The sequence below is a fragment of the Numida meleagris genome, chromosome 5 (assembly GCF_002078875.1).
Source record: "Numida meleagris isolate 19003 breed g44 Domestic line chromosome 5, NumMel1.0, whole genome shotgun sequence".
NCBI classification, from domain to species: Eukaryota; Metazoa; Chordata; class Aves; order Galliformes; family Numididae; genus Numida; species Numida meleagris.
The window spans coordinates 26143479-26168342 of NC_034413.1; the positions used below are offsets into that span (position 1 = coordinate 26143479).

The 24864-nt window shown below is 41.5% G+C and overlaps 1 protein-coding gene across 1 annotated transcript; it reads left to right on the plus strand.

Moving 5' to 3' along the window:
• Positions 8885-24513, plus strand: RGR (retinal G protein coupled receptor). The gene is made up of 7 exons (XM_021400358.1): positions 8885-8963; positions 11849-12005; positions 13587-13708; positions 21157-21310; positions 21815-21932; positions 23291-23404; positions 24370-24513. The coding sequence occupies exons 1-7, from the start codon at positions 8885-8887 to the stop codon at positions 24511-24513; spliced, it is 888 nt and encodes a 295-aa protein (XP_021256033.1).

Sequence of the window (24864 nt, forward strand, 5' to 3'; positions counted from 1 at the left end):
CATAAACGCATACACCCTCCTCACAAATGCAGCACCTGACCTATTTCTTTCTGCGCAGCAGAAGCCACTTCACAAAGCCGTCTGACAACAAGCAGTGCCTATCAAAATGAATTCCAGCAGAAGATGAAGGTGCACACTAAGACACCTTGCCCTTCCCTCTTTGCTTTGGGCTCACACACCTAGGCAGGTCTCACCATGACTGATGTAGATTTAAAGTGCTGCATGTCCCTGGCGCTATCACAGACAGGACCTCCGGGAACAGAAAAATGTTCCTTCAAGCCCTCAGTTTCCAGCAAGACAAGCCTGGCCCCAGGGTGGAAGAGGTGCCAGCAACTCCTGCCCCACAACCTGAAGCGAGGATAGGGCCAGCCACCACAGCAACAGCTCTCCCACTTCTCTTCTCCAAAACCCCCACAGAACAGGCAGGTGCTTCGGCATCAGGCATACAGGACTCCGGAGCAAAATTCTCTGGGACAGACTCTCTGAGCTCTTCCACTGAGGGAAAACTCCAGATGAATGAGGTATTTTTTTCTTAAAAGCTCTCTCTAAGGGTGTCTTCAAAGCTATTAGTCTTGAGAACTGATGGGAGAGTAAACATATTGCATTGCCCACTAGATAGGAGCTGGAAGAAGTTTCCATGCACAAAAAAGAAACGTCCAGAAACTATCTATAATTCCAAAACAGAAAAAGCTTTAACCACCATAAAACCCTCCAAAAGCTAACAAAAAACAAGCACATTACTGCATATGTGAAAACGCAATTGAGATCGACAGGATGAATCTCTCTGAAGGTACTGATATTTCTGATTAGTTTGTGACACTTATGCAAAGACATAAAGCTTAAAATAAGTATCACCCATACATGTTACAGCCATCTATCAGCTTTCTTCTATGCTGACTTTCTTGACATTACAACCTGGAAGCAGGAGAGAAAGAAAAACAGGAAAGGAGGAGCACTGCAGCAAACTCTCACTGCAGGAACATGTGGCTTACAAAGCGCTTACTATTTCACATTCATATTGAAACAATGCCCAGGTGCTCCATTAAGGTGTAGGCACTCAAGTATTTTTTGAAGATCAATATCTGTACCTCTGGTGAAGAACAATCAAAGAAAACATGACATCAAAATTAGGGAAATTCAGATACAAATCAAGTGCATCATTGTGTATATATATATATCTCTACACATATATGCATAAACATCTAGTCTTAAATCTTCTTTCTATTTATTACAAATAGAAAAAACAATAGATATGCTCTGATGGCTATCCCCTCTGATGGGGGAAGCTATCTGCTATTGGCAGATTTCACAACAGAATGGTAGAAAAGTGGAGTTATTACAAGTCCTTGAAAGAGGTAAAACAAGAAAAGTAACTAAAACTGAAGAGATATTTCAGCACCTGTACATACATGCAAACACCTATACAGTTACCAAAACAGACTGCATAAATTTGATGTCTAACTGCATCAAATTCACCCTCAGAAAAAATTACTATTCTCCTTTGAAGTACCACAACCATATATCACTCCACTTTGATGACTGGACATACTATAATCATATCTGACACACGCATTTAAAATGACTAAAATGGTGTTAAGTTTATGCTCCTGGTCCCTCTTCCCTAGCTTGTATCTTCATTCCCTAAAAACTGGTAAGGTTTCTGCAGTGTAACAAAATCCGCTAACTTTGGGCTTAGTAGCCTTAGCTGCATGACAGAAGAGGCCATGCAATAATGTTGCTGACTGCAACAACCTTTTCTAATTTGGATCTTAATAGCATTAGTCTAAGCCCTGCAGAGTCACCTCTGCTTAGGAAATGGTGCCTGTTTTATTTTGATTCTTCAGGCATGCAAAAAGAATTAAACTTCCTGCACTGTTTATGTGGCTCCTAAATGCAGACGGAGAATAATATGTTTACGCAGCAGCCCTCTGTCCTCTTTCCAGACTGATAATCCCGAGTTTTCCTACTCTGATTTGCCTGCCTTCAGCCTCAAGAATTCACAGGCTGAGTACATGCCCTTGTGGCAGCTGCAGTAAACTTCTTGAAGCTACAAGTCTTACAAACAGGGATCAAGATAAACAGAAAGAAGAAAAGAGAAGAAGGGGAAAAAAGGTCAGAGGAAAGGGGAAAGGAAAGTTTCTGCCCTGGTGTATCTATTTTCTTGACATTATTTTTCTCAAAAAGCTCCTCTCAATCTACTCAGAGATGCAGTATACTGACATATATATGCATTTGGTGGAGAACATAACACAAGAATTAAATTGCTCTTGTAATTAAACTATTCTGATTATTCTTGGAGTAAATGCTTCATTATGTATATATTTTTCCCCAGAGATGATCATTTTACAGCTAACAATAACAGTGTGAAATGAGACGGAGAGACTTCAGTAGTAACAGCAAAAAATCAGGGCATGCCTCAGGTAGCCCCTCATCGCCACAGCTGTCCTGCTGACCCACAAAGGGAGGTACCATCCCAGAAGGGAATGTGCCATGCTTTGGTTCTTCTGATTTGCATTACAACCCATCCTTCATTTGTTCGGCCCTTCAAGCTATGAAACTGGCCCAATTTTGATGATCTATCTGCATCAAAATAAGAGTAAGAAAGAAAGGTGAGAAGATGGGGGAAGCCTACAAGGATCAGGAACTTCCTCTAAGCTTTGACTTTCTCACCCTGACACTGTCCATTGATGTAGTAACGTTAAATCTATGCAGACTCATCTTCAGAAAAAGTCAGTTTACTCTCAAGGACCTTGGCTTGAGCAACTGTAGCCCTACAGTCCCACTCAGACCAGAAGAAACATGCAGAAGACTGATGCTCCAAGGGCTGCAGCAGGAAGTAGCACTAAGCGTGGCAGCCTGCAGGAAATGTATGATGAAATGTATGAAGTTTTAGCACTTTCCCTAAGGAATTCCCACAAGACTGAAGGTGTGTGCAAGGACTTTGGGAGGTCCTATCCTCTGGGGAGAGCTCAATCATCTGTAATAATGGGCATTAAGTTTTTTTACCAATATGTTGGGAAATGGATACAAATCGTCCTTTCTTGCTTTCTTGATTGTTTACTCCTCAGTGCCTGTACTTTAACCTCAACAATTCCAGGCAACTCTACACTACTAAGTAAACACATCCATTAAAGTATTAAAATTATCATTACTTAAAGCATTAGAACAAATACGGAAGTGTTTGGCAGATTATTGCTTATGCTGGAGGCATATAAGAAAAACAATTTGTTCCAGTTCTCACTTGCTCCAACTTGGTAGATTAGCTGTAAAACATGAACCAATATGAAAACATGAAACAATATGAACCATCCATATGGTTCATATTTTTTTGTCTCTGAAAAGCAATTTCACAGTCAAGGTTTCCACTTCATGGAGAGATTCTGCCTACCAAAATTTCTGTTGAGGAATTGTCTTTTTCCACAAAAGGAACAATTATCAAGAGTAAAGTACAAATCTGAATAAGAGGGTCTGGAACTATCATTTATGAATGACATGTTTTAAAAATTCCTCTCCCTTTACACTAGCTAGGCAAAAAAAAAAAAAAAATAAAAATTCAGCAACATTTTCACATTAGAGATGAGAAGAGTGCAACTGATCCTGCAAAGACTTTGCCTTCAGCACGATTAATTTAGTTCTGTGAGATAGCAATAGAGTTTTTACAAGTCTCATTCCACTGTATTATAAAAGGCAAGAACTTCAAGAAACTGCTTATTACACTGACCTTGAAGAACTGTATAACAGAAACTAAAAAAAAAAAAAGGGTAATTTTTTTTAAACAACATTTGTTTTGCAGAAAAAGGAGGAGGTAACAGGTGTGATTTATAAATAGTTCTATTGATTGTCTCTAACATACGCTAAAAAGTGCTCTTCAATAACACAAAAGGCCTTGATACCTCCATTGTAAACAACGCATATTTGGTCAGGTTTCTATAGGAGCCTTCAGCAAAAGAAAGAGGCCTAAAGAGAGGAGCTGGCAATGGCTGAATTTAACTTCATGCTTCAAAAGAAGCAGAAAGCCACAACATTTTTATGGTCTGGTAGAAATGATTGGACTGCTCCTTAATATATACGCCTGCAAGGTAGGTACCAATCTGAACTAGTGCCTGGGCTCCCTCAACAGTCGCTGAAGAGTCTCCAGAGCACATTATGTCCTGCCCTAAGACCAGTGCTGTTACCAGAGGGAATCCCCTCTGGTAACAGTAGAGCAAGCGATGACAAATCCTGCACATCTTATACAGAAGTCAAGGAAAGCTATGCAGAATTCAGGTTTAATTCATGAGGGAATTATCAGCAGAACATCTGGGGACATTCCTGTGGAGAAATAGTGGTAGAAGACTAAGACAAGCAAGATACACATAGTTACTGTGACAGGAAAAGTGAGGTGGTTTTGACACAGATGTCCATACTGCCATACCTGGTCAGTAGCACAAACTCAGTGAGGAACAGTCCAGACAGATATCTGTTTTTTGTTGACACAAACAATAGTAAACAGAAGGAGAGCTGGTGCATAAATCCTCTCTTAATACTAATAAAGCCTCTCCTGAAAGCAGAATTTCTTCTGAGAACTAGGCACTGGTCTTTGAACTTTAATTCCTGAAAGAGTTATTATTCTACACACTGCAAGAAGGCCTGAGCTCTGCAGGGCAAGCTAAACAAGCAGTATTAGGTAGATCCTATATTCTGTAGGACTGCTTTCTCCTCCAAAATCCTGAAGTGTTCCACCATTCAGTAGGGAGTGATAGAATATTTCATAAAATTTTGAATATGTTTATGACCCTACAAGTGGTGCACTAACTGGAAGCAAAGCATTATTTATCAATGTCACAAATGCATTTTGAAAGATGGGTAATAGGGACAAGGCAACAATTACACACATTGGATAGCAATCATGATTGCTGTATCCAATGATTAATAAAGATAGTGATAATGATAGTGATAAAGATAATGATTAATATTCTAGTAACATTATTAATTTTCTAGCCTACATGACTATGCATATATTCATCAAATATGTATTCCATTCACTATGAATTAAGCTACCTGTCTCTAGGGGGACAACACAAACAACAGGAAGGAAAGGTGCTGCTTCTCAACTGTTCAGTGAGTGTCATCCCTCTAACACCTGACATGCAGTGATATGCAGGACAGCAGGCTCCAGCCATAGGCTGGCTCCAAGTAGCAGCATAGTACAGAGACCAGGCCACAGCAAGGTGCTTATCCCCAGTGAGTATGGCAACTGCCTCCTGTTCCCCCACAACCTTCTTGGACATCTTCAGGCTTTCACCACCATTTCTTTCTTCAAACAGCACTGTGGGGAAATTAGATTGCAAAGTATGTCTCATTGATGGGCTGCATCAAGGAAGAAGGTTGCTATGCTGCAGCAGGCTTGTACAAAGGGCTGCCCCGTGGCCCCTTTACAGTCTGGGTTATTTTCCCGTTCATTGCTTCCTGACCAAAACAAATGCCCTCAACTTCAACTAGCAGGCCTCCAGACAACATAGTTCTTGGTGTCCTTCTCTAGATGAGGAGTATTTCCAGTGAGAACCAATTTGCACACACTTCCATGACACTGAATTGGAGTCCTGTGTGGTTGGTGATACTCCTGGCCTGCTTCTGCCAAAACACTGCAGTTTGTCTTCTAAAGGTGTTTTTCAATATGAAAACTCAGAGATGATGTAGCTAAACCTGAATCAGAAGACAGGATTAGGAAGGCAAAGGAATAATAATACATCAATTTAGTGAAGTTCTTGCTGTGAATGTAAAAAAGCATGTCAGTAATCTGCATTGATTGCTTGGAGAAAATTTAGTGTGTGAGAGCTGCATTATCTTTGCTCTACACCTTTTTTGTTGTGCTTGTACCAATGCATATTTTACGAAGATTAATATGCTTCCACCAAATCCACAGAGTCTTATGAAATCCATGGAGACATCTGGCAAGAACATATCAGATCTTTTTTCTGTGTGTTCCAAGCAAAGAGATTAGCAACCAGTGAACTATTCTTAAATGAGAAGGTAAAATGAAATGGATGTTTTATGGATGGAGTGAGGAGATTGCTGGGAATTCAAAACGTGAGGCTGTAAGATAACTTCAGATTGAGTGAAATATCTTTTCCCCTGATTTTTGAAACAGCCAGTAGCTATTGAAAGAGTGCACAAAGTAGAAGGAGACTGCTAAACAACTTCATAGATTAAGGAGCTAATGAATGCTTTTAATAAACCTAGTATCCTTTTCATGTTTTCACTTACTTTACAGGTATATGGATGTGACGTTGTGTCTTACATAAAAAAAGAGGGAAAAGTAATTAATACAGCTTTGTTTGATTCTAGAAAACTCATTAATTTATTACCTATTTACCTCTCTTCTTTTCTTGAAATATTTGAACTTAGCAGCCATATTGGACCGTACAACATCCTATTCCATCCTAGTGAACTGTTAGAAAGTGATCTTAACTCAGCATCAAAATGGCTATCGAGAGCCTGATCCATACAATTTCTGTTGATACCAACTGCATTTGAATCAGATGCTGAGCCACTCACCACTAGAAGGTTTGCTAGTGACTGAATTGCACTATTTGATTCAGCACTGATGAAAAGAACAAGGTTTAGATATAGAAAATATTTAAGATACTTGAAGAAAAGCAGCCGACAGTTTGCCAGTATTCACTCTGATAAAGATCTGCTAATTGCAAAAGGGGTTGAGGCAGTAACCTACTCTGCTGGAAAAAAAAACTGTTTGGAATGAACAAAGTCTATATCACAGACTTCAGCACGCAGCACAAAAAATACCAGCAGTGTAGTACACTTGGGAGGTTTACTTGGCAATGAAGGTGAGGTACCTGACAGCCCTCATGAAGATAGTTCACAAAATATCCATGTCTGTCATCCCTAGTCTAGAAGAGCTGCACAGCTTTATGTTGACAAGCATCACAATGAGCCATCTATTTTCAAAACCATCACACCAAAAAGATTTACAGCACATTCACAAGATCTAGCACTAATTTTTTGCAAGAATACACAATGGATGACTGTAAAAAACACAGGCTTAGATCAGTTATTTGCCATGCTGGGAGGCAGGGTTATCACCATATTTTCCAGCAAGACACATAGATGAATGAAAGACAAACATAACAATGGATTTACGTGGTGCAACACAGTTTTGCTCTGTTTAAATCAAATAGCTTAGCAAATATCTTGCCCTCCTGAATCCTACTTCAAAATCCAAGAGCATATCCATCAAGGCAATTACCTACATCAAAAACAGCTGTAAGATGAATAACAGAGATCACAGAACACAGCAAAATGTTTTCATAAGTCTTGAAGCTCTGATTAGTTTGCCTGGACATCACCGCTTGTACGCAAGCATGGGTTTCAGGAAAACTGTAAAACTTCACTTTACCACTGGCTTCAACCAAGAACCTTGACCGTGAACACACCTCCACAGCGTAGTCAGGAGAGCCACAAACAGGCCCTGGCCGTATGTGGGGCAAAATCTCTCTGCCTAACACCTCAGTCAACCAGGAGCAAGGTCTGCACAGTGCAGAACCAAAGCTGGGGTAAGTCAACATCCCTTGTACTTCAGCTCCCTTTTTCTTCCTATTTCAGAGAGGGATTATGTGGATGAAGAATGTTATGCATCAAAATGGAAACTATCATGATGGTGATGCCTTGTTAATGGAGGTGATGGATAAGTCGGTAGAAAATAAACAGCTGTTCTGCAGTGAGGAAAGAGTGAAGCAAAATGAAGCAAGTGCACTGAGAAAGATGGAGTAAAGTGCCCTTAAAAGAAAAAGAAAGCACCTCATTTAATAGTTATCATAGTTACTGCTGCTCTAAATGTAGATTAAAAATTGAAAAGTATGGACAAGTTGCTCACTTCTAATGAACAGGCATTGAAAATGACACAAATAATGGTTGTATAGGAAAAACATTTCTAGTCACTTAGTCTCTGAAAGCTGTTGGCTTCCATTCTCCAGGATCCAAGAAAATTCCCAGAGTTACTCAGTCAGTAGTAAAAGAAACAGAAGGAAAATTTTTGCCTTTGCTGGTATGTCGTAAAGGCTCATGCTCACCTCAGATTTGCTCATAAGGGCTGGCAGATAAGAATCTGGACAAGGTGGACATTGCACACACTCCAGGGCCTGACTACACCAGGTTTCCCAGGCCTCAAACATCTCCAAAAGGACAATAAGGTCATTTCTTTGAGCATTCACCACTGGGCAACCTAGATACATCCTTGTATGCCTGGGACCCCAGTGCAGTAATTAGCATGTTTGCCTTTAGTCAGACTGTGCCAGTGTGCACCTTAATGTAAGCCTCATTTACTAAGGGGGGAGATGTTAATGAGCAGAACAGTCATTGCCAGAAAAATACACAGCCTATTTTCTAAAAAAGGTGCGAGAGGAAGATCTATATGCTGCAAAAATTCTCAGTTCCTACTTTTTCCCTAATTACCAACTCAGTGAGTGCCCCTTTGTTTTCAAGGTCACTTTCCAATTATATATTACATGTTTCTTTTGTTTCACAGCCTTTAATTCTTTTTCAGTGTTGCAGAATTAACTGGACAGGGTTCTTAATATTGTCTCTACAAAGAACTTGTTGTAATTGCAATGAATGCTTTCATTTTGCTGGCGTCTGAAATACGATTTGCAGGGAAAGGAGGGGTGCGGGTTGATGCTAGTCCCATCACTAATGACATTCTTGCAGGGATTGTAGTGGTGGGAGTAAAAACCCCAAAGCTTTTATATAATAATGAGCATGTGTCTGCACGTGGGCTACTCCTTTAAGAAGCCTTGGGCTGGTGGATGAAGGGGGACGCAGTAAAAAGGCAGCCCCATAGCCATAACAGAGGGCAGAGGTTAAATCTGTTGGCATTTTTATCGCAAGAATGGTCACTTCACATCCTCTCCCTGAAGGCTTCACTGAAATAGAGGTTTTTGCCATCGGCACTGCCCTACTGGTAGAAGGTAAGCTCAGTGGGACCTCAGCAACAAAAAATTAAGATTTTTGCCACTATTATTCCTGGCATGGTGGATGGGAACTGAAGCAAATAGCAGCACTTGCAATATGCTGACCCAGACCTGTGCTGGTTACCATCTTTGCATTATCAGTGAGTCTGGTGGGCTGCCAGCTGTTTGCAGTGAAGATGTGCTCCATATGCACAGCTTTACTGTGGTAGGGAAGTACTTGCCACTTAGCTTTCTTATCAAGAATTTGGGATGTTAGAATATGTTGTTGAATTTTAAAGGCAGTTTCATCTTCCTCAGGGGAAGGATGTTGAAATGATGGATGATCCCTCAATAAAATCAGGCTGTTTGTTTTGTTGGCTGTGATAGCTATTTTATAATCAAAAATGATAGATCCAAAATAGCCTGTAAACTGCTGCATATATCCAAATTGCACTAGTACCACTGAAATTAATGGCTGCTGGGTAAAAGTAACAAACAGAAAGACATGTGCATGAGGTTCAAAAACTTTCATGGCAGTAAAAAGTAAAATTCGAGGTAGGAGAGACTGTATTCATTTAATGAAGCTAGTATGGGCTTTTCTTAAGATGTTCCACCTTGTTGAGAGATGAACAAAATTGTCAGTTTGCATGTACCTGGCAGCTAGAGAAGGACAAGCTTACAGTTGGGAACACATCGATATCAGTCACTGGCTTCTGTTCGTAGCTGCATCCAGTCAAGGCCTGGGCCCCATTCCTGCACAGTGCTGCCCAGCTGGGGATGTGGGGATCCTGGGGCCAAGCAACAGAGGAGAAGCCATACGCACTAGCAGAATGGGACAAATGCTCATCAGCTCATCCCATGCATGTGCAGCATGGCAGAGAGAAGGATGCTCGCCTTCCTCTTGCAAACAAGCTCAGCCAGAATGCAGCATCACATCTGCCTGCAAAGGAAAGCTGGAAGAGCTGTGCCAGAGATTCTTCCTTGGAAGAAGAGAGAAGAAAAAACTTCTACTGCTGGCCCAGGAGTCCGTTGCTGCTTAAACACAGAATTAACAGCCATACCTGGCCAACAGCAATCAGGGCCTGGCAGTTCCATGCATGAATTTGCCCTTCATTCCTGAGGAATGAGAAGCAGCAGGAGGAAAGGGATGCTGGTGTGTGCTGGCACAGGCTGACAGACAGGCTCCTGTTAGGGTCTGGTGCCGCAGCCCCACCAGCCCTCATCTGATACCCACAGGACAGGGAACTGCAGCTGCTGAAGCCCAAGCACTATACTAACTGGCAGCCTTCACTTACAGCCAGGAATGGTCTAGCACATTGACATTTCACTAAATACAAATGGCCACGTGACTGCTCAATATTTTCTACAGGGTTTTAGGGCAAATATGCCCAGTGGATTCACAGTAACACTTTATCTTTGCCATCTGACTGGGAAGATTGAACTAAATAATTAAAGATAAATTCACCTTCCCAGAGACTTTGAGAGAAAAGCGATGAAGATCTCCTTTTTTGCTGCAGCTTGTACGTGCTGTTTGCAAAATTGTGCTGGGGAAGAGGAAAATTTTGCATTCACCTTTACTAACTGGACAGATGATCTCTTTTAAAAATGAAAACTTAAAGCTATGTGATGCTTCCCTTTAAGAAAGCAGTGTGGAGGGAAGCCTAGAACATCCACAAAAACAGGGGAAATGACAAAGTTGATATAGAAATAACTCTAACTCTACCGTAAACATGGTCCCAATAAACCTCCCATAAAGGCTTTAGGGCACTTGGGAGGGTTGGCAGCAGTGTTACCCTGCAGATGGGAGGTGAGCTGGCAGGGAAGGAGTAAGAACAGTAGACCTCACATGGCTCCAAATATTTCTCCTGGAAATATTGTGTTATCTGTTGTGTAATGAAAGACGCACATCAGCTGTTACTATGGTTATGCCATCAGCCATTAATGTAATTAAAGCAGGAGCAGGATTTCTGACTATACAAAATTATCCATCTTATGTAACTGCAGAATTAAGACAATGAGCACAAGTAATAATGCTACTTTAGAGAATTAAGGGATATGGATTTTTTCTGCACTACATCATTTCTCCTTCCAAGAAGAACACAAAGAAAAATACATACTATCTCTCATCTAACTGAGCCTTACAGATGAGATGTTGAGTCAGGGACTCATCAGAGCTAAAATAATTCAGGTCATCCTGAAAAGGACATCAAAGGACAGAGTTTGAATTCAAAGCGGTGAAGGATGGGGTTCAGGGCAGCACAGCCAAGTCAATAAGTGGGGTTGCTTGAGCGCTCCTCTCTGACAACAAACATTAACTTATTTCCTTTTAAATCTATCAGTGACTGCTTTTCATAATTAGATTATTCCTTTCCACGTATAGTCAATTGACGAAGGGCTGTAATAAGATTGAGCTGGTGCGATTCAAGCACTGTCTAGGTTAACCCTAGGCAGAATCCCAAAGGGAGGCAGGCCGAGTAAAACATGGCCAAGGGACTTCAGTGCAGAAACACGAAAGCGTGTAACAATCAACATTAAACACAACCCATTTCCCTGCCACAGACAGGTCTGGAGACATGTATGCCGGCAGCGTGTGCTGGCTGAGGGCCTCCGTGCAGCTGCCTCCTCTGCAGCTCCCTCGCTCTGACCCATGTGTCCCTGGATGGAGCCTGGCAATCAGGTTTCTCCATTAAAACAAAATGAAGAATTGCAAATAAAATTAAAGCATTTCTGATCTGCATGACTGGCCATATCTCCAATGAAGGTTGAAGCAGTAGCTTCAGCTGTCACCTGTGGCTGAAAGGCTGTAACTTGCAAGCAAACTACAAGCACTGTGGATGTATTTCCTGTCCCTATAGATATTGTCCATTTCCAGTTGAGTCACATCAAACTGTTCTGGTTTTCAGCCCTGCTTGGTTTCTGTCTGAATGGATTGACAATTATTTCATTCCGAAAAATCAAAGAACTCCGAACACCCAGCAATCTGCTGGTTCTCAGCATTGCACTGGCTGACTGCGGGATATGCATCAATGCATTCATTGCTGCCTTTTCCAGCTTCCTCAGGTATGTGCTGTTTTCCAAAAGGATGCTCAGAAGAAGAGTCATATAAAAATTAGCGACATCAATTCTGGAAGGTCAAACTAACGAATAACTCTCTAGCATGTCACATAGCCAACCTTCTCGTTCTCTAAATCCAAAACAGCAGAATGAAACTCCGTACTTCCACCAGGCAATTAGAAAAGCAGACTTTACCACCGACTCATTAAAGAAACCGTTTAACCAGAGAACTTTACCAGTAGCTATAACAGAAACTAACTGAACAATGAAATAGTCATACATTTGATCAAACCTCTAGATCGACCTCACATTTATCCGCAAGCTTTTCCATTGTTTCTAATGAACTTTTTGATTGAAGTTCTTCTTCTAGAAGTTTGTGGAAAATGAAAATGCAGATCTGTTTGCAGGAAGTTCAAATCAGTTATGAAATTTGATTTTCCCCATTTCATGTCAATCATTCAGTCACTACAGAAACTATATCAAGCATTTTATTCAGTAATGGCAACCAACAAATTGTAAGTACACCATACTAATAAGAAAATAGATCCTATAAAACAGCTGATGAATAATTCCACTTAACAAGTGTATTTTTAAACTGTAGAAACAGTAGAGAACACAACAGCATTTCAAGCTGGAGTGTGACAATCTCATTTTCTTTTAATGGAAATAAAAATATTTTTTTCAAATTAACAAGTCAACAATAAGTTTCTGCAAGGAGCTGCTTTGCCTTGTGTATAGCTAACTCTTGTTTCAGACAATTAAGTTGCACTGGAGTCAATAAAGATGCCTTTCCTGAACTGAAACTGAAAAGCTAGGGTCAATATATCTAAATGTGTTTGGATTTAATCCCTGCAGAATTTTAAATGAGAGCAGAATTTTCCTAGTCTCTGATGAGCTCAGTTTCCTTTCTACAAAGACTTGCAGGGGTCTTCTACTGATTTACGCTAGTGTTGTACAAATCATGTGAGAAAAGAGATTGCTGAAGATTTCCACCTCACAGACATCTCTATAAGCCTAAGTTAGGTTAGATGAAGGCAGAGAGATAAAAAAGCCATGAGTGACCAGGACGCTGAAGGTACGTGCCAGCAGATGACAGTTATGTGAGACCGTTTCATGTTTCTTCTCATTCTGAGTCTGCAAAAAATATTTGGAGGCCTCGACCTTCCTATCTAGAGTGTTTATAGCTATTGTGAGCTCTTGCTCTGTGTTGAGTTCAGCTCAACAGTGAGTTGACCTTCACAAGTTGACCAGTTGTCTACCATCGCTGAATGCAAATTTTGCGCTTATGGATAATTGGGTGAAATGTAGATTTCAAACTAAAAAAATTACCTTTCCAACACAAAATGCAGGGTTATATTTTCTTCTCCATATTCAGAGTAAAAATGACTGCTGCAGTACACCAGACACCACAGCAAGGTAAATACAGGTAAACACCTACAAGAGACTGCAGTTGACTCCTTCATGACGTTTCTCAGACTTGAAAACATGCAAACAAGCTATCATCTTCTCCCCTCCATTAATGCAATTTCTAAACTTCTCTTCACTTGTTTCTATTATTTTCTTAACACCCTGCTTGTTTGTTGACAGGTACTGGCCCTACGGCTCTGAGGGCTGTCAGATTCATGGATTCCAGGGCTTCTTGACAGCACTAGCCAGCATCAGCTCCAGCGCAGCAGTTGCCTGGGACCGGTATCATCACTATTGTACAAGTAAGGCTACAATTTACCTACCGGCCTTACTCATATCATGTTAAAAAACAGCTTGTTTAGATTTCAGAGAATCCAAGCAAGCACATATTTATTTTTTTCTGTGTATCTTATATGTATAAATGAACCCTCTCTCCAAGGGACACCTTTCCAACCACTTTCAGAAGTTGTTTGCTCTTCCAGATCACATCTAAATACCAACTCTCCTGCCATTCTTTCATCTCCTCCATAGCTAATCATCAGGGTCCCAAACAAAATCCAACACTTTAAGAGAAATCTATGCACCTTGGGCTTCCGTCCAACATCCTGCTTGGTACCAAACACAGCTTCATGCCCATGCAGAGTTTACTAATTACAGAAACTCAGTGTAGCTACAGAGCTGGCTCTGAAGAGGCTCAGCTGGCATGGAGCCCACAGCAAAGCCCTTCTGCAAAGACACAATGGTGCAGAGAGAGCACAGCAACCCAACTGCACGATACATGGGAACTATGGGGCATGAGTCACTTGTGGGTTTGTGTGGCATTCCAGACCCCCTTACAAAGGCTGAAATGCAGTACATCTGTTGCCAAGCAAAGAATAAAATTATCTGCAAATTTCGGTAAAAGCAGCAGAACTATTTTCAGGAGCAATGTTATTTTCCTTCTCTTAGTGAAGGACGTTTTTTGTTTTTCTTAACAATGTAGTTGGTAACTAGCTCTGACACTCCAGAGCTAGAGTTAATGGAAATCTAATATCAGACAGGGAGGCTGACACAGTAAAATAAATTTGCCTTTTTTGTGGACTTATGAAAGCACCATTTTGAGTTAGATGAAAAATAGGGCTTTACAGGAATGTCAAATGTATGGATTTATAAAGATAGGCACCGTCTTTTGTCACGGAACTATCTCCCAGATATTGGTGGTATTAGATTTGTGCTTCCATGTAACACGAGAGAAAATTGCTGCTGATTTTTGGTGCCGAGATGGGTTTGGTGTCCACAGAGACCATTGGATTTGTGCAGGCACACCAGTTGTGCTCCAGCCACAACTGCAGTTAGGGAGAACTGGGAAATGAGAATACGTTATTAGCATGGAAGTCAGGAAACGCGAGTAGGTGCATTATCATCTGCTGAAAAGCAAAGTAGAGCAACCTTGTGAGCGTCGGCACCAGTAAATCTTGCTTTCCTATGAATATGGCACTCAGGGATGATGTTTGCCTTTCTCTAGTAAGATAGACTTGTGGTGGGTGCTCCAGGGGCTCATCTGCCCCAGACACCAGCTGTCACAGTAAATGCATCAGCTTGGTACCTGCCCGTCTCCACTCTCTCACTGAGTTCTAAGCAGTCAGTGTTTCAGAAGTTAGTAAGAAAAGGCAGAGACAAACAGATGCAATGTTTTCCATCCAAAACAGGGAAAGAGATGTGATATGAAACGCAAACTTATTCTGAAAGCACATCCTAGCACTCCATAATGCCAGGAATGCCCCAGTTCCTGCTATTTGGCCACTCCAGCAGTGGTGTGGGAGCTCTGCCAGCTGGGAGAAATGGCTGAGAGACCTCCATGCAGGCCTGCAGCTTCCATCTCTCCTGCTACAGCTGGGTGCCTTCCAGAGGAGCAAGGAGCCTGGAGTACCACACGTGAGCACACCATTCCCAAAAATATTGCATCCTCTCAGCAGTGTTGATAGACAAAGGCAGCCCTCTTTTCCTTGTGCTAAAGTGCAGGATGCCCAGATCACTTCATATAAAATGTCCTAAATCAAAGTTTAAAAGCTGGCCAGGGAAGAGACTGCTGAGCTGTAGCACTTCAATACCACCTTTAGCATTTACACAGCCATACAGGCACAGCCTGTGTATGTTTACAGCAGGGAGTGCTAAAACAGACCCAGAGCACACAGTGAACATGACTTAGTTGATGATATGATTGAGGGCAGAAAAGTTGCCAAATTTTTGTTCTGCAACTTTTGTCAAGAATTCAGCTCAGGCAAAGAAATGCCTTTTTTCACGTCCAGAAAAAGGCCTCAAATAATGCAGGCTGCAAGCTACATCCATAGCAACACCCGCTGGACAATGAAATACATTTGGAGCTAGAAGAGTGGCATCTGTATTTTACAAGAGAGCGAGCCTGGAAAATAAGCATGTCTTTGGGAAGTTATTTTACTCTCTGCAACATTGATTTTAATGCTTTAGTATCGTGCACTTCTCCAGCCAAGAGCACTGTACATTAAGAGCACAGACAGATATACCCTAAGGGTACAAACTTCTTCACTTTGCTCAAATTGTTATGTACTGATGACCAAACACAGCTGCTATTACTGAACATTTTGAACCAAAAAAGCAAAACAAGAACAGGTGTTCTTAAAAGCTCATGCTCTTTGGCTGTTCCAGTAAAACCAGCCAGTTCCCAGTTTCATCTGTCACATGCTGAGTGTGAGAATGATTAAGTCATATTTCACAGATCTGACGTACCAAGCCTACAGGCTATACTTTGTTCTCAATCCATATATTAAACCCCTGTTGACACTCATGCAAGTTGCATGCCTGTACAGAAGGTACAAAGCACCTTTGGCTAAAAAACAAACCTATCAACCTTTTATGGCTAAAAAACAAACCTATCAACCTTTTATCTTCATCTTGGGAACTAATACGCTTCCCAGACTCACTGACACCATCCCTGATGTTTTTATGTCCTAAGAGTTTCCAAGAACACTTCTACTACGGCATTCCTCAACCTGACAGTATTTTTGAGGAAGAGTGACCTGATGAAAACATGAGAGGTTATGATGATGAGGAGGAAAAAAAATGGACTTTCCACCCATTCTGGATGCTAATAACATGAATATGCTCAGAAATTTCCAGAAAATTAACCCAGTTTTTAAATTTGGAAGTTGACACAATCCTCAGTGTTGAAGTGCTAGACTTTGACATGTATTGATAGCTGCACACTCACTCATCAAAAGAAGAGGCTGGTATTTATTGGGATAAGGAAAATAGCATGACCGTCACATATGGCAGAGAAGTCAGAACTTGAAGATGTTGTACTCTCTCTTCCTTTCTTCCACCTAGGCAACAATGCTGAGCAACTGTCTTTTCATCCTTTAAATATGGCTTTGGTTTAAAAAAGCTATTTTAATTAAAATATTAAATATCTTTAACGTTAAGAAATGCTCAAACATTCCACCAGAAAAGAGAAAATGGCTAAAAATCTGATGTAATTTCATTTAGTAATCTCACATTGAAATACGTTCAGAACCAGAACAGCAGCATCTCTTTTTATGACAAATAGCCTGAAAGCAGGACCAGTCTTCTTCCAAGTTACTGGCCAGGCCAACTATTTGCTTGTTAAAAATGATGAGCTACTACTTTCCCAGCAAGGTTGAGAGGACTAGAAAAATTGGTGATTTACGATACATATGAACACAGGCAACCTGCCACAGAGATGCCCTTGGTGAAGGCACTTCCATCTAACAGCTTGCAGTGGTGGGAGGGCAGCAACTGCCGTCAGCAGGCTGGAGAAGGGGAAGGACCCCAGGCAGTACTTTTTCTTTTGTAACCACAACAAATCCTTGCAGTTTTGAAAGGAAATCAAAACATCTGATGATTTCACACTAGCATGTAAGAATTAGGGGGAAAAGGAAAGTCTGAAGTGATTTGTCAGTGCTTTTCTCAATATTACAAAAGAAAAGAACAAAATCAGCAGGGATTTCATAGCAGCATTCAATTACAAAAAGTAGGACTGCAGAGAGTTTGTATCTAATCCTTAACATTCAGAAAAATCTAGGTTGTGATATCAGTTTGGGAAGATTAGCAAACTACCATTTGCTCCAATTGCAGCTGTCAGCTCAGCCAGATTAGGGGCAAGTCCTCACCTCCTGTCACACTTGCGGCAGCCACACTGTCATATGTTCTTCAGCTAGTCTTGCTCCTGAATCCATTTGCAAGATGAAACACCAGCATTTATACCACTCTTGCATTTTCACTGAAGCAGGAAATAATTGCTGAGGCAGCTTTATGGTTGTGGAGGACCACAGGAAAAAAAAAAAAAAAAAGGAATTTAAAATATCCCATTTTTAGGTTATTTTAAAGAGCTTTTTTTTTCCTAACAGTATGCACAACAGAAGCCATTACATAGTGCAGCTTTCTTATTCCTACAAAAATACAGATACTTGTGTGCTCCAGTCACTGCTGCTTTTTGCACTGCACCATGACCTGTTTCACTTCTGACTGATATATTTCATTCTCAGCAGGACAGTTTCAGATATTTTTTGTCTTTGACAAACTTTGCCAGTTTTAATTGATACATGCCATGCGTGAGTCTGGGATGAGCTGGATTGCTCTGGAATATTTCAGCTATTATAACATTTTGTCCCCTCCAGCTTAGAAAATCCTGTTGACCTTTTGTTTGAGAAATTCCTTTTGAATACCAGCCTGAAATCTAGTTGAAAGGCATCCACTGTGTCAGGGATATATTTTTTGCTCTTTCTGTGAAAATCAGCTTAATGTTTGGGCAATTTATAAATCTTCCAAAGATCTAAATTCATAAATGTCTCCACAGATTACAGACAGAGAAACAGTTTATGATTGCACCACTAAAGACTAGCTAGTGTTATTGAAAGCACTGAGGTTCCATGCCATATCTAGCACTTTCTAAAATAAAAGATTTTGACATTGTAATTTTAGTACTCTTTAACAATTTTGTTTTGTTTGTGAGAATGAACTCTTTCTGTTCCAAAGTAATCTTACAGAAGACCTATAAAATTCCCCCTGTTAATGTCTCACTGTATGAAAAAGAGAAGCTTCCCTCTTGCCTTTTGAGGAGACAGAGCCAGAGCACAAGACTGATTAGACATAATGAGACCAGACTGCCAGCACCGGGCCCTAATTAAGAAGTATTTCTTTGAGCGTATGCTGAACTCCATATATACACATTTAACTGAATTAGGACCTACACGGCTATTATGCTAAATTGTATCAGTCCACAGAAGGCATTTAAGGTGAAGCAATGGTCTGCATGCAGCTGGATCACTCACGCCCCATCAGTGTAGATACTCTGAGATGCCTTCAGTGTGTTACCGACACTGCTCAAGGAGCCAGTTTTGTCCATGCAATGATCTTTTTCTTATATGCAGAGATCCATGAGATCTTCATACCATAGTAGTCCACAAAATGAAAGGATGGGAAGCATAGAGAGCAAAGTTTCTGCCACAAGATATCATGAAAAACAATTGCTATCAACTACCTTACAGGAGAAACAAACAAACAAACAAGAACAAGCAATGTTTAGTTTGTGGGATGTTGCTTGTGTGGTTTTTTTTCCAGAATATCAGGAGGACTTACCACTTAAAAACTGTATTCCGAAAACAATAATGCTACTTTTGTCATAAGCACGGTTTAAAAGAAATACAATTTAGATCTAGGTCTCACTGCAGCTGCTCTTGGTAATGCCTTTTTAAAAGATGCTAGAATGTGTAAAACACAAAACAAACCTGACAGTTTGTGTAGTAAGCTGTGTCCTGATTGAATTCCAAGTTACAATTGCTTAAAGCCAAGCTACAATAAGGATGATGTAGAACACAAATGGAAATGGAAGCTCTGGATCAGTAACAACACTAACATGCTTGTTTGAACATACACTTAGGAAGGCTGCAGTTCTGAAGGGATAATAACAAATGCTACATTGCTGCTTTGGATTGGAAGGTTAAGAATAATTACAATAATTTCTAACAAGTTTGACTCAAATATTTAGCCCTGAAATCAGAAGCTATTCCTTTTTTTTTCCCTGTTGATGATCTATAGCCATATTAACGCCAGTAAGACAAAGAATGATTTGAGCCCTTGTAACTGGAGTACATTGTCTTTGTGGGAATCATACAAAAGATAGTTATTAATCATCATTAATCATCAATAATAATTATGAAAAAGAATGTTTAAAATGACTAAAAACATCAATAGATTTTTGCTACCTACCATATTAAAACAAAGTATTTAAAAATATATTTTTTTTCCTTAGTATTTAAATTGCAATGTGAACCCTTTCTTTCCCAGAACTCATTGTTGAACATTTGCACTAAACAATTTCTTCAAGCCATTCAAACTCTTCCCTCAAGAACCACTGGAAGATGAGAGTCAGGACAGAGACAGAATCACCATTCCTATGAAGTGGGAATTCCACTGACACACCTACTTTATTATCCTTCCTTAAACCAAAGGAGGACAGCACCACCCAAAATAGCTACTGCAGACTTTGTGGTCCTTCCTGGGGCTGCTGCCTTATGGGATTCAGCAGCCTTCATTACAGGCAACCCTGGCAGGCCCTTCGCCCACAAGTTAGTACTGCACACTTGGTAGCAGGGCTCACCTCCTGCTCACATCCCACCTCCAGACCCTCACCCTTCCAAGAAAGGTCAGAATTGCCCTGAAGCCTGGTGGCGCGATGCTGCTGTCAAGGGCAGATGAGAAGATTGCTACCCAGCCTGAGTGAAAATTGCATCATTACTTCTCTCTAATGGGAGATTTGATTAGAAAGGAGTAGTGGGCAAAGTAGTACAGCTGGCGTCATGGGCAATTCAGCCCAGGCATGATTGCAGACGTCAGCCCCGGTAACCAAATTATCCAGGCCTCTTTACATGCAGGCAGCGTGACTAACACAATGTTCTGCGCAGCAGGGAAGCTTGCCTGCCTTCTCTGTGAAGAAATACTTCCTGTGCCTTATGAAGCTTCCAGTCTTTTACTTCATTCATTGACTTATTCCACTGCTGTCTTATGGAACTAGATGAGATAGGCACAAGTGAGAGTTTTTCTTATAAAATTAGAAAGAAAAAAAAATGACCTTGAGCTTCTCATTTCCTGTTCTAGGCTAAGCAACGATCTCAAGGGCAAAGTAATTTTACCAGTAGTATTTCAGAACAGGATCTGTTGTCAAGTTAAGTCTGTGATTCACATATATGTCAATAACTATCATTTTTAGAACAAGGTAGATTGAATAGTCATGTGTCCAGCCCTCAGGGCCAGGCAGGAAGGAAGCAGCAGGGGTCAGGTGCACAGTCACAACCCTGGGCTGACCCATACCCTGCAGCAGGCCTCTAGTTCTTAAAGCACTATTTATTGCATTGCCTCATGCCTTCTGCTCTTTGCCTCTCCTGAGTCTTCAAACACATTCCCAAAGCACAAGAATATAGCGTGTTAACAGCAGCTGTATTTCTAGCACAGTACAAAACTGTGCAGCAATATAGCATTTAGGTAAGGCACCTGGAAAGTTACAATTTGCTATTCCCAAAGTCAAAAACTTCCCTCAGTTTTTATGCAAGATAGATATCTCTGGACTTGGGTTAGCTTCAAGCTACAAAACATAGAACTGCTTGTTTCTGCCTCAGGCCTGGAGGCCAGGACTCCTTGCTCAGGCTGCACACAGCTCAAGAGCTTTGCCCAGAGGTTTTGTGCCCGGCCTGCACATCCCCTTTTCCTCTTCCTGCAGGGAGCAAGCTGCAGTGGAGCACGGCCATCTCCATGATGGTGTTTGCATGGCTGTTTGCTGCCTTCTGGTCCACGATGCCCTTGCTGGGCTGGGGGGAGTATGACTACGAGCCCCTCCGAACCTGCTGCACCCTGGACTACAGCAAAGGGGACAGGTGAGGACGAGGCCAACTCCCACAAGAGGCTGTTGCTCCTTGAGGCGGCCTCAGCAGCATGGCAGAGCCCAGCTGTCACTCACCCACCGTGGTGCTGGGACAAGGCAGGCACAGCCCAAGGCTGCCTGCTGCACACGGGGATGGTCAAAGCCAGCTTCCTCCATGGGAGAAACTGGCACTCGGGTTTTTGCTGCTCCCTTGCTCGTTAGTCATAAGCTGCATCTTTTGGGGGTTTAGGACTTGAAACACTTTATGGTAATCTTTATGCAATCCAGCCCTGATGTCCTAATAAGGATGCCTGGAGTTAGCAACCAAATACAGTGCTATCCATCCCACATGCAATAGCAAAGCACATCTTCAGAAAATACTGAACCTAAAAGCACACTGACAAAATTGGTTTGGGCAATTTTAAAAATACAGATTAATTAATAATTGCAGAAAGTTTGCAGAGATGTGCAGGAAAGGAATTAACCAGCTCTTTTTTTCCCTCCTCACCCTCTCTAGAAACTATATCACATTCCTTTTTGCTCTGTCCATTTTCAATTTCATAATCCCGGGCTTCATCATGATGACGGCCTATCAGTCCATACACCAGAAGTTCAAGAAAAGTGGGCACTATAAGGTAAGGAATCTTCCTCTGACCCTGCAACTGCCTTGCCAAAATAGGGCTGCATCCAGCAGGGTGAAAGTCCTCAGAAATACAGTTTCTTTCACAGAGGCTTTGGCTCATCTCCTTCTGGGCTATCTTATCCCTTCATGATTCTCTGAGCAGGAACTTAGCACGGAAATCCCATCCTTAGAGATCTCGAGTTTTGACTGGATCCAGCCACATTTCCCCCAACCCAACAGGGAAAACATTCCCTCTCAGAGGAAGCAGTCAGAGTAGTGACCCCAAGGATTCCCCTGCACCACCAGTCCTGTTCCAGTCACAAAACTAACACGCAGCATACACAGTATCTGCTAATAGCACATCAATAACCATCCAGGGAAATGCTGCTCAGGAAGGATCATTGTTTCCAGTTTTGCTACAGACTCATAGCTGATGGCTGTGGAAGTCATCCAGAACCACAACACCACAAGGAAATAGAGACGTGTTGTGCAAGGGGGAGAAGGGTCTTCCTAAGCACACCTCATTTACACTTGGCTGAGGAAATTCAGAAATCTCCATGAGCTGGGAGCAATGGAATTGCTCTGATATGGCAGGTTTACGGGAATGTAACGTGGTGATTCTGCCAGTTGTTCCTTTAGATGCAGTTTGGGGTGCTATGTGTGGCTGGTGGGTACATCCTGATCCCTGCACTTCATAAGGACCATCTCTTCTCAAGGGGGATGTTATAAAAGCAGAGACAGTCAGGCAGACTGGTCTGTAGCAATTTGAAACACACACATATGACCTTTACATATTTCTCAAACAAATGTTGGTTCTCGTTATTATAAGTCTTTTTTTCCAGTGAGTTTTTGAAATAGGTTGTAATTTTTCCTATACTACTCTGTAGCAGTGAACTTGAAGCAAAGTAATTACAGTGCAGAAAATGTAAGGGTGAAAACATCACGTCCCTATTCATCAATATTTGCAATACTTTCACAGTTTGCCTACCTGCAAGACCCTCAAGAAGTCAGCAAAAAATCACTTCACCTATTTTCAAATGCACACATTGCCCTTTCCCTCCGCAGCAATTACTGAATGTAGCACATACACTGATGTCACTGGCCAGCCACAAGGTGCTTCTTCTCCTCTGCCCAGGAATGATTGCCCCCCCCAGCCCCACCACCAGGTGCAGAGCTTCAGGGCTCACTGTGCAGGCAGCCCTCAGCACAAAGGGGACTGTGCTCACATGCCTCCAACACTGACGGCTACAGCAGTCCCTGCTGGGTGATGCTCTGCAGCTAGTCAGCAGGGTCTCCCAGGATCCGTCCCATCTCTCTGTTGTGGCGTGATGTTGTGAGACAAAAAAAGAATGCGTTGCTCTTGTTTTTCAGTTTAACACTGGCCTACCGTTGAAGACGCTGGTCATTTGCTGGGGTCCCTACTGCCTTTTATGCTTCTATGCAGCAGTTGAAAACGTGATGTTCATTTCACCGAAATACCGAATGGTATGTCTGTGGCACCCGGAGGAACTCTCACACGTTCCTCCCACACTCTTCCCTCCATTCCCATGGAATAATACCAACCTGAACACTAACATCCCTATTTGATATAACATCTGTTACGAGTAGATTGCTTTCACAAAGCCACCTACTCATCTTACCATTTTTAAGGCAAAATAGTTCAGCACAGTGATACAGCAGACATTATAATTAGTGCTTAGATCAAGCTACATTTGAGGTAGTATACTTTTTGTTGTGTTTTTTTTTCTTCAGCAGTCAGTACAGAACTGCAGCCTGCACTACTTCATGGTAGTGGGCATGGAGGTGATGGGTTGATGTTTGGACTAGATGATCTTAGTGGTCTTTTCCAACCTAAATGATTCTATGATTTGTTGAACCATTATGTGTCCCTCTCACAGTGAAGTACCACCTCAAAATATGCAGTTTTGAAGAGACCGCTTGTCTCATTCGTTTTTCCTAAATCTTCTCTCCTAAGGGAAGCTGCAACTGATTGCTCTTGCGGTTTTAACGCTTCCTTTTTCCTATGAACCTCAGCTCTGAGGGTACCTCCGGGACTCATTAATATTACAATGCACATTTCAACTTTCCTTCATTCATCAGCCCAATTTCAGATCACAAAAAGCATTACTATATTTAGCATCCCACAAAGTGTGTTAGCAATACTAGCTTGCTTATTTGTACAAAGGTGTCCACGACATACTCTCCACTTCTTGTATTCTGCTGAAATACCCAAGTTTTGGGTGATGCTGATCTAACTTTTCTTTCCTGGAGACTGTCCTTTCCTAAGTAAGGGGCCCTAACTCATAAAATTGCTTTCACCTTTCACATCATTCCAGGGTAGCAAGCTGCTGCCATTGGGGAAAGGTATTTGTTTGACAGAAGGAAACTGAGCCTAGCCTAAAATCAGTCCATTGGCTCCTTGTGCATTTTCCTATCATGTCTCCCAACAGATTCCTGCCATAGTTGCCAAGACAGTGCCAACCGTGGACAGCTTTGTGTATGCCCTGGGCAATGAGAACTACAGAGGAGGAATATGGCAGTTCCTCACAGGACAGAAGATTGAGAAAGCAGAGGTTGATAACAAAACTAAGTAACCCATCAAGCCACATTAATGCAGGTACATCAGTGAAAGCAACACAGTAGAGGAAGATGTGTGCATTGTGGTGCAAAGGTGATTCCACACTGAAAAGGCTGTGCACTGACTACAAGCAATGAAAGAAAGCCCCACCAATTACTGCAGAAACCATCATTAGCTGCTTGTCAAACAAGCTGCCTTAAACCTGTCTTGATTGTCATCAGTCTCATTTTATATGTCACTGCAAATAAACTGTATGCTGGAAAGCACTTTTTTCCTCCTGATAGACTAACATAAAAGCTCAGCAAATTAAATGAAGTAGGGTATTCGTTTACCCAGTGAGGCCTCCCCAAACAAAACTGCAGCTTGT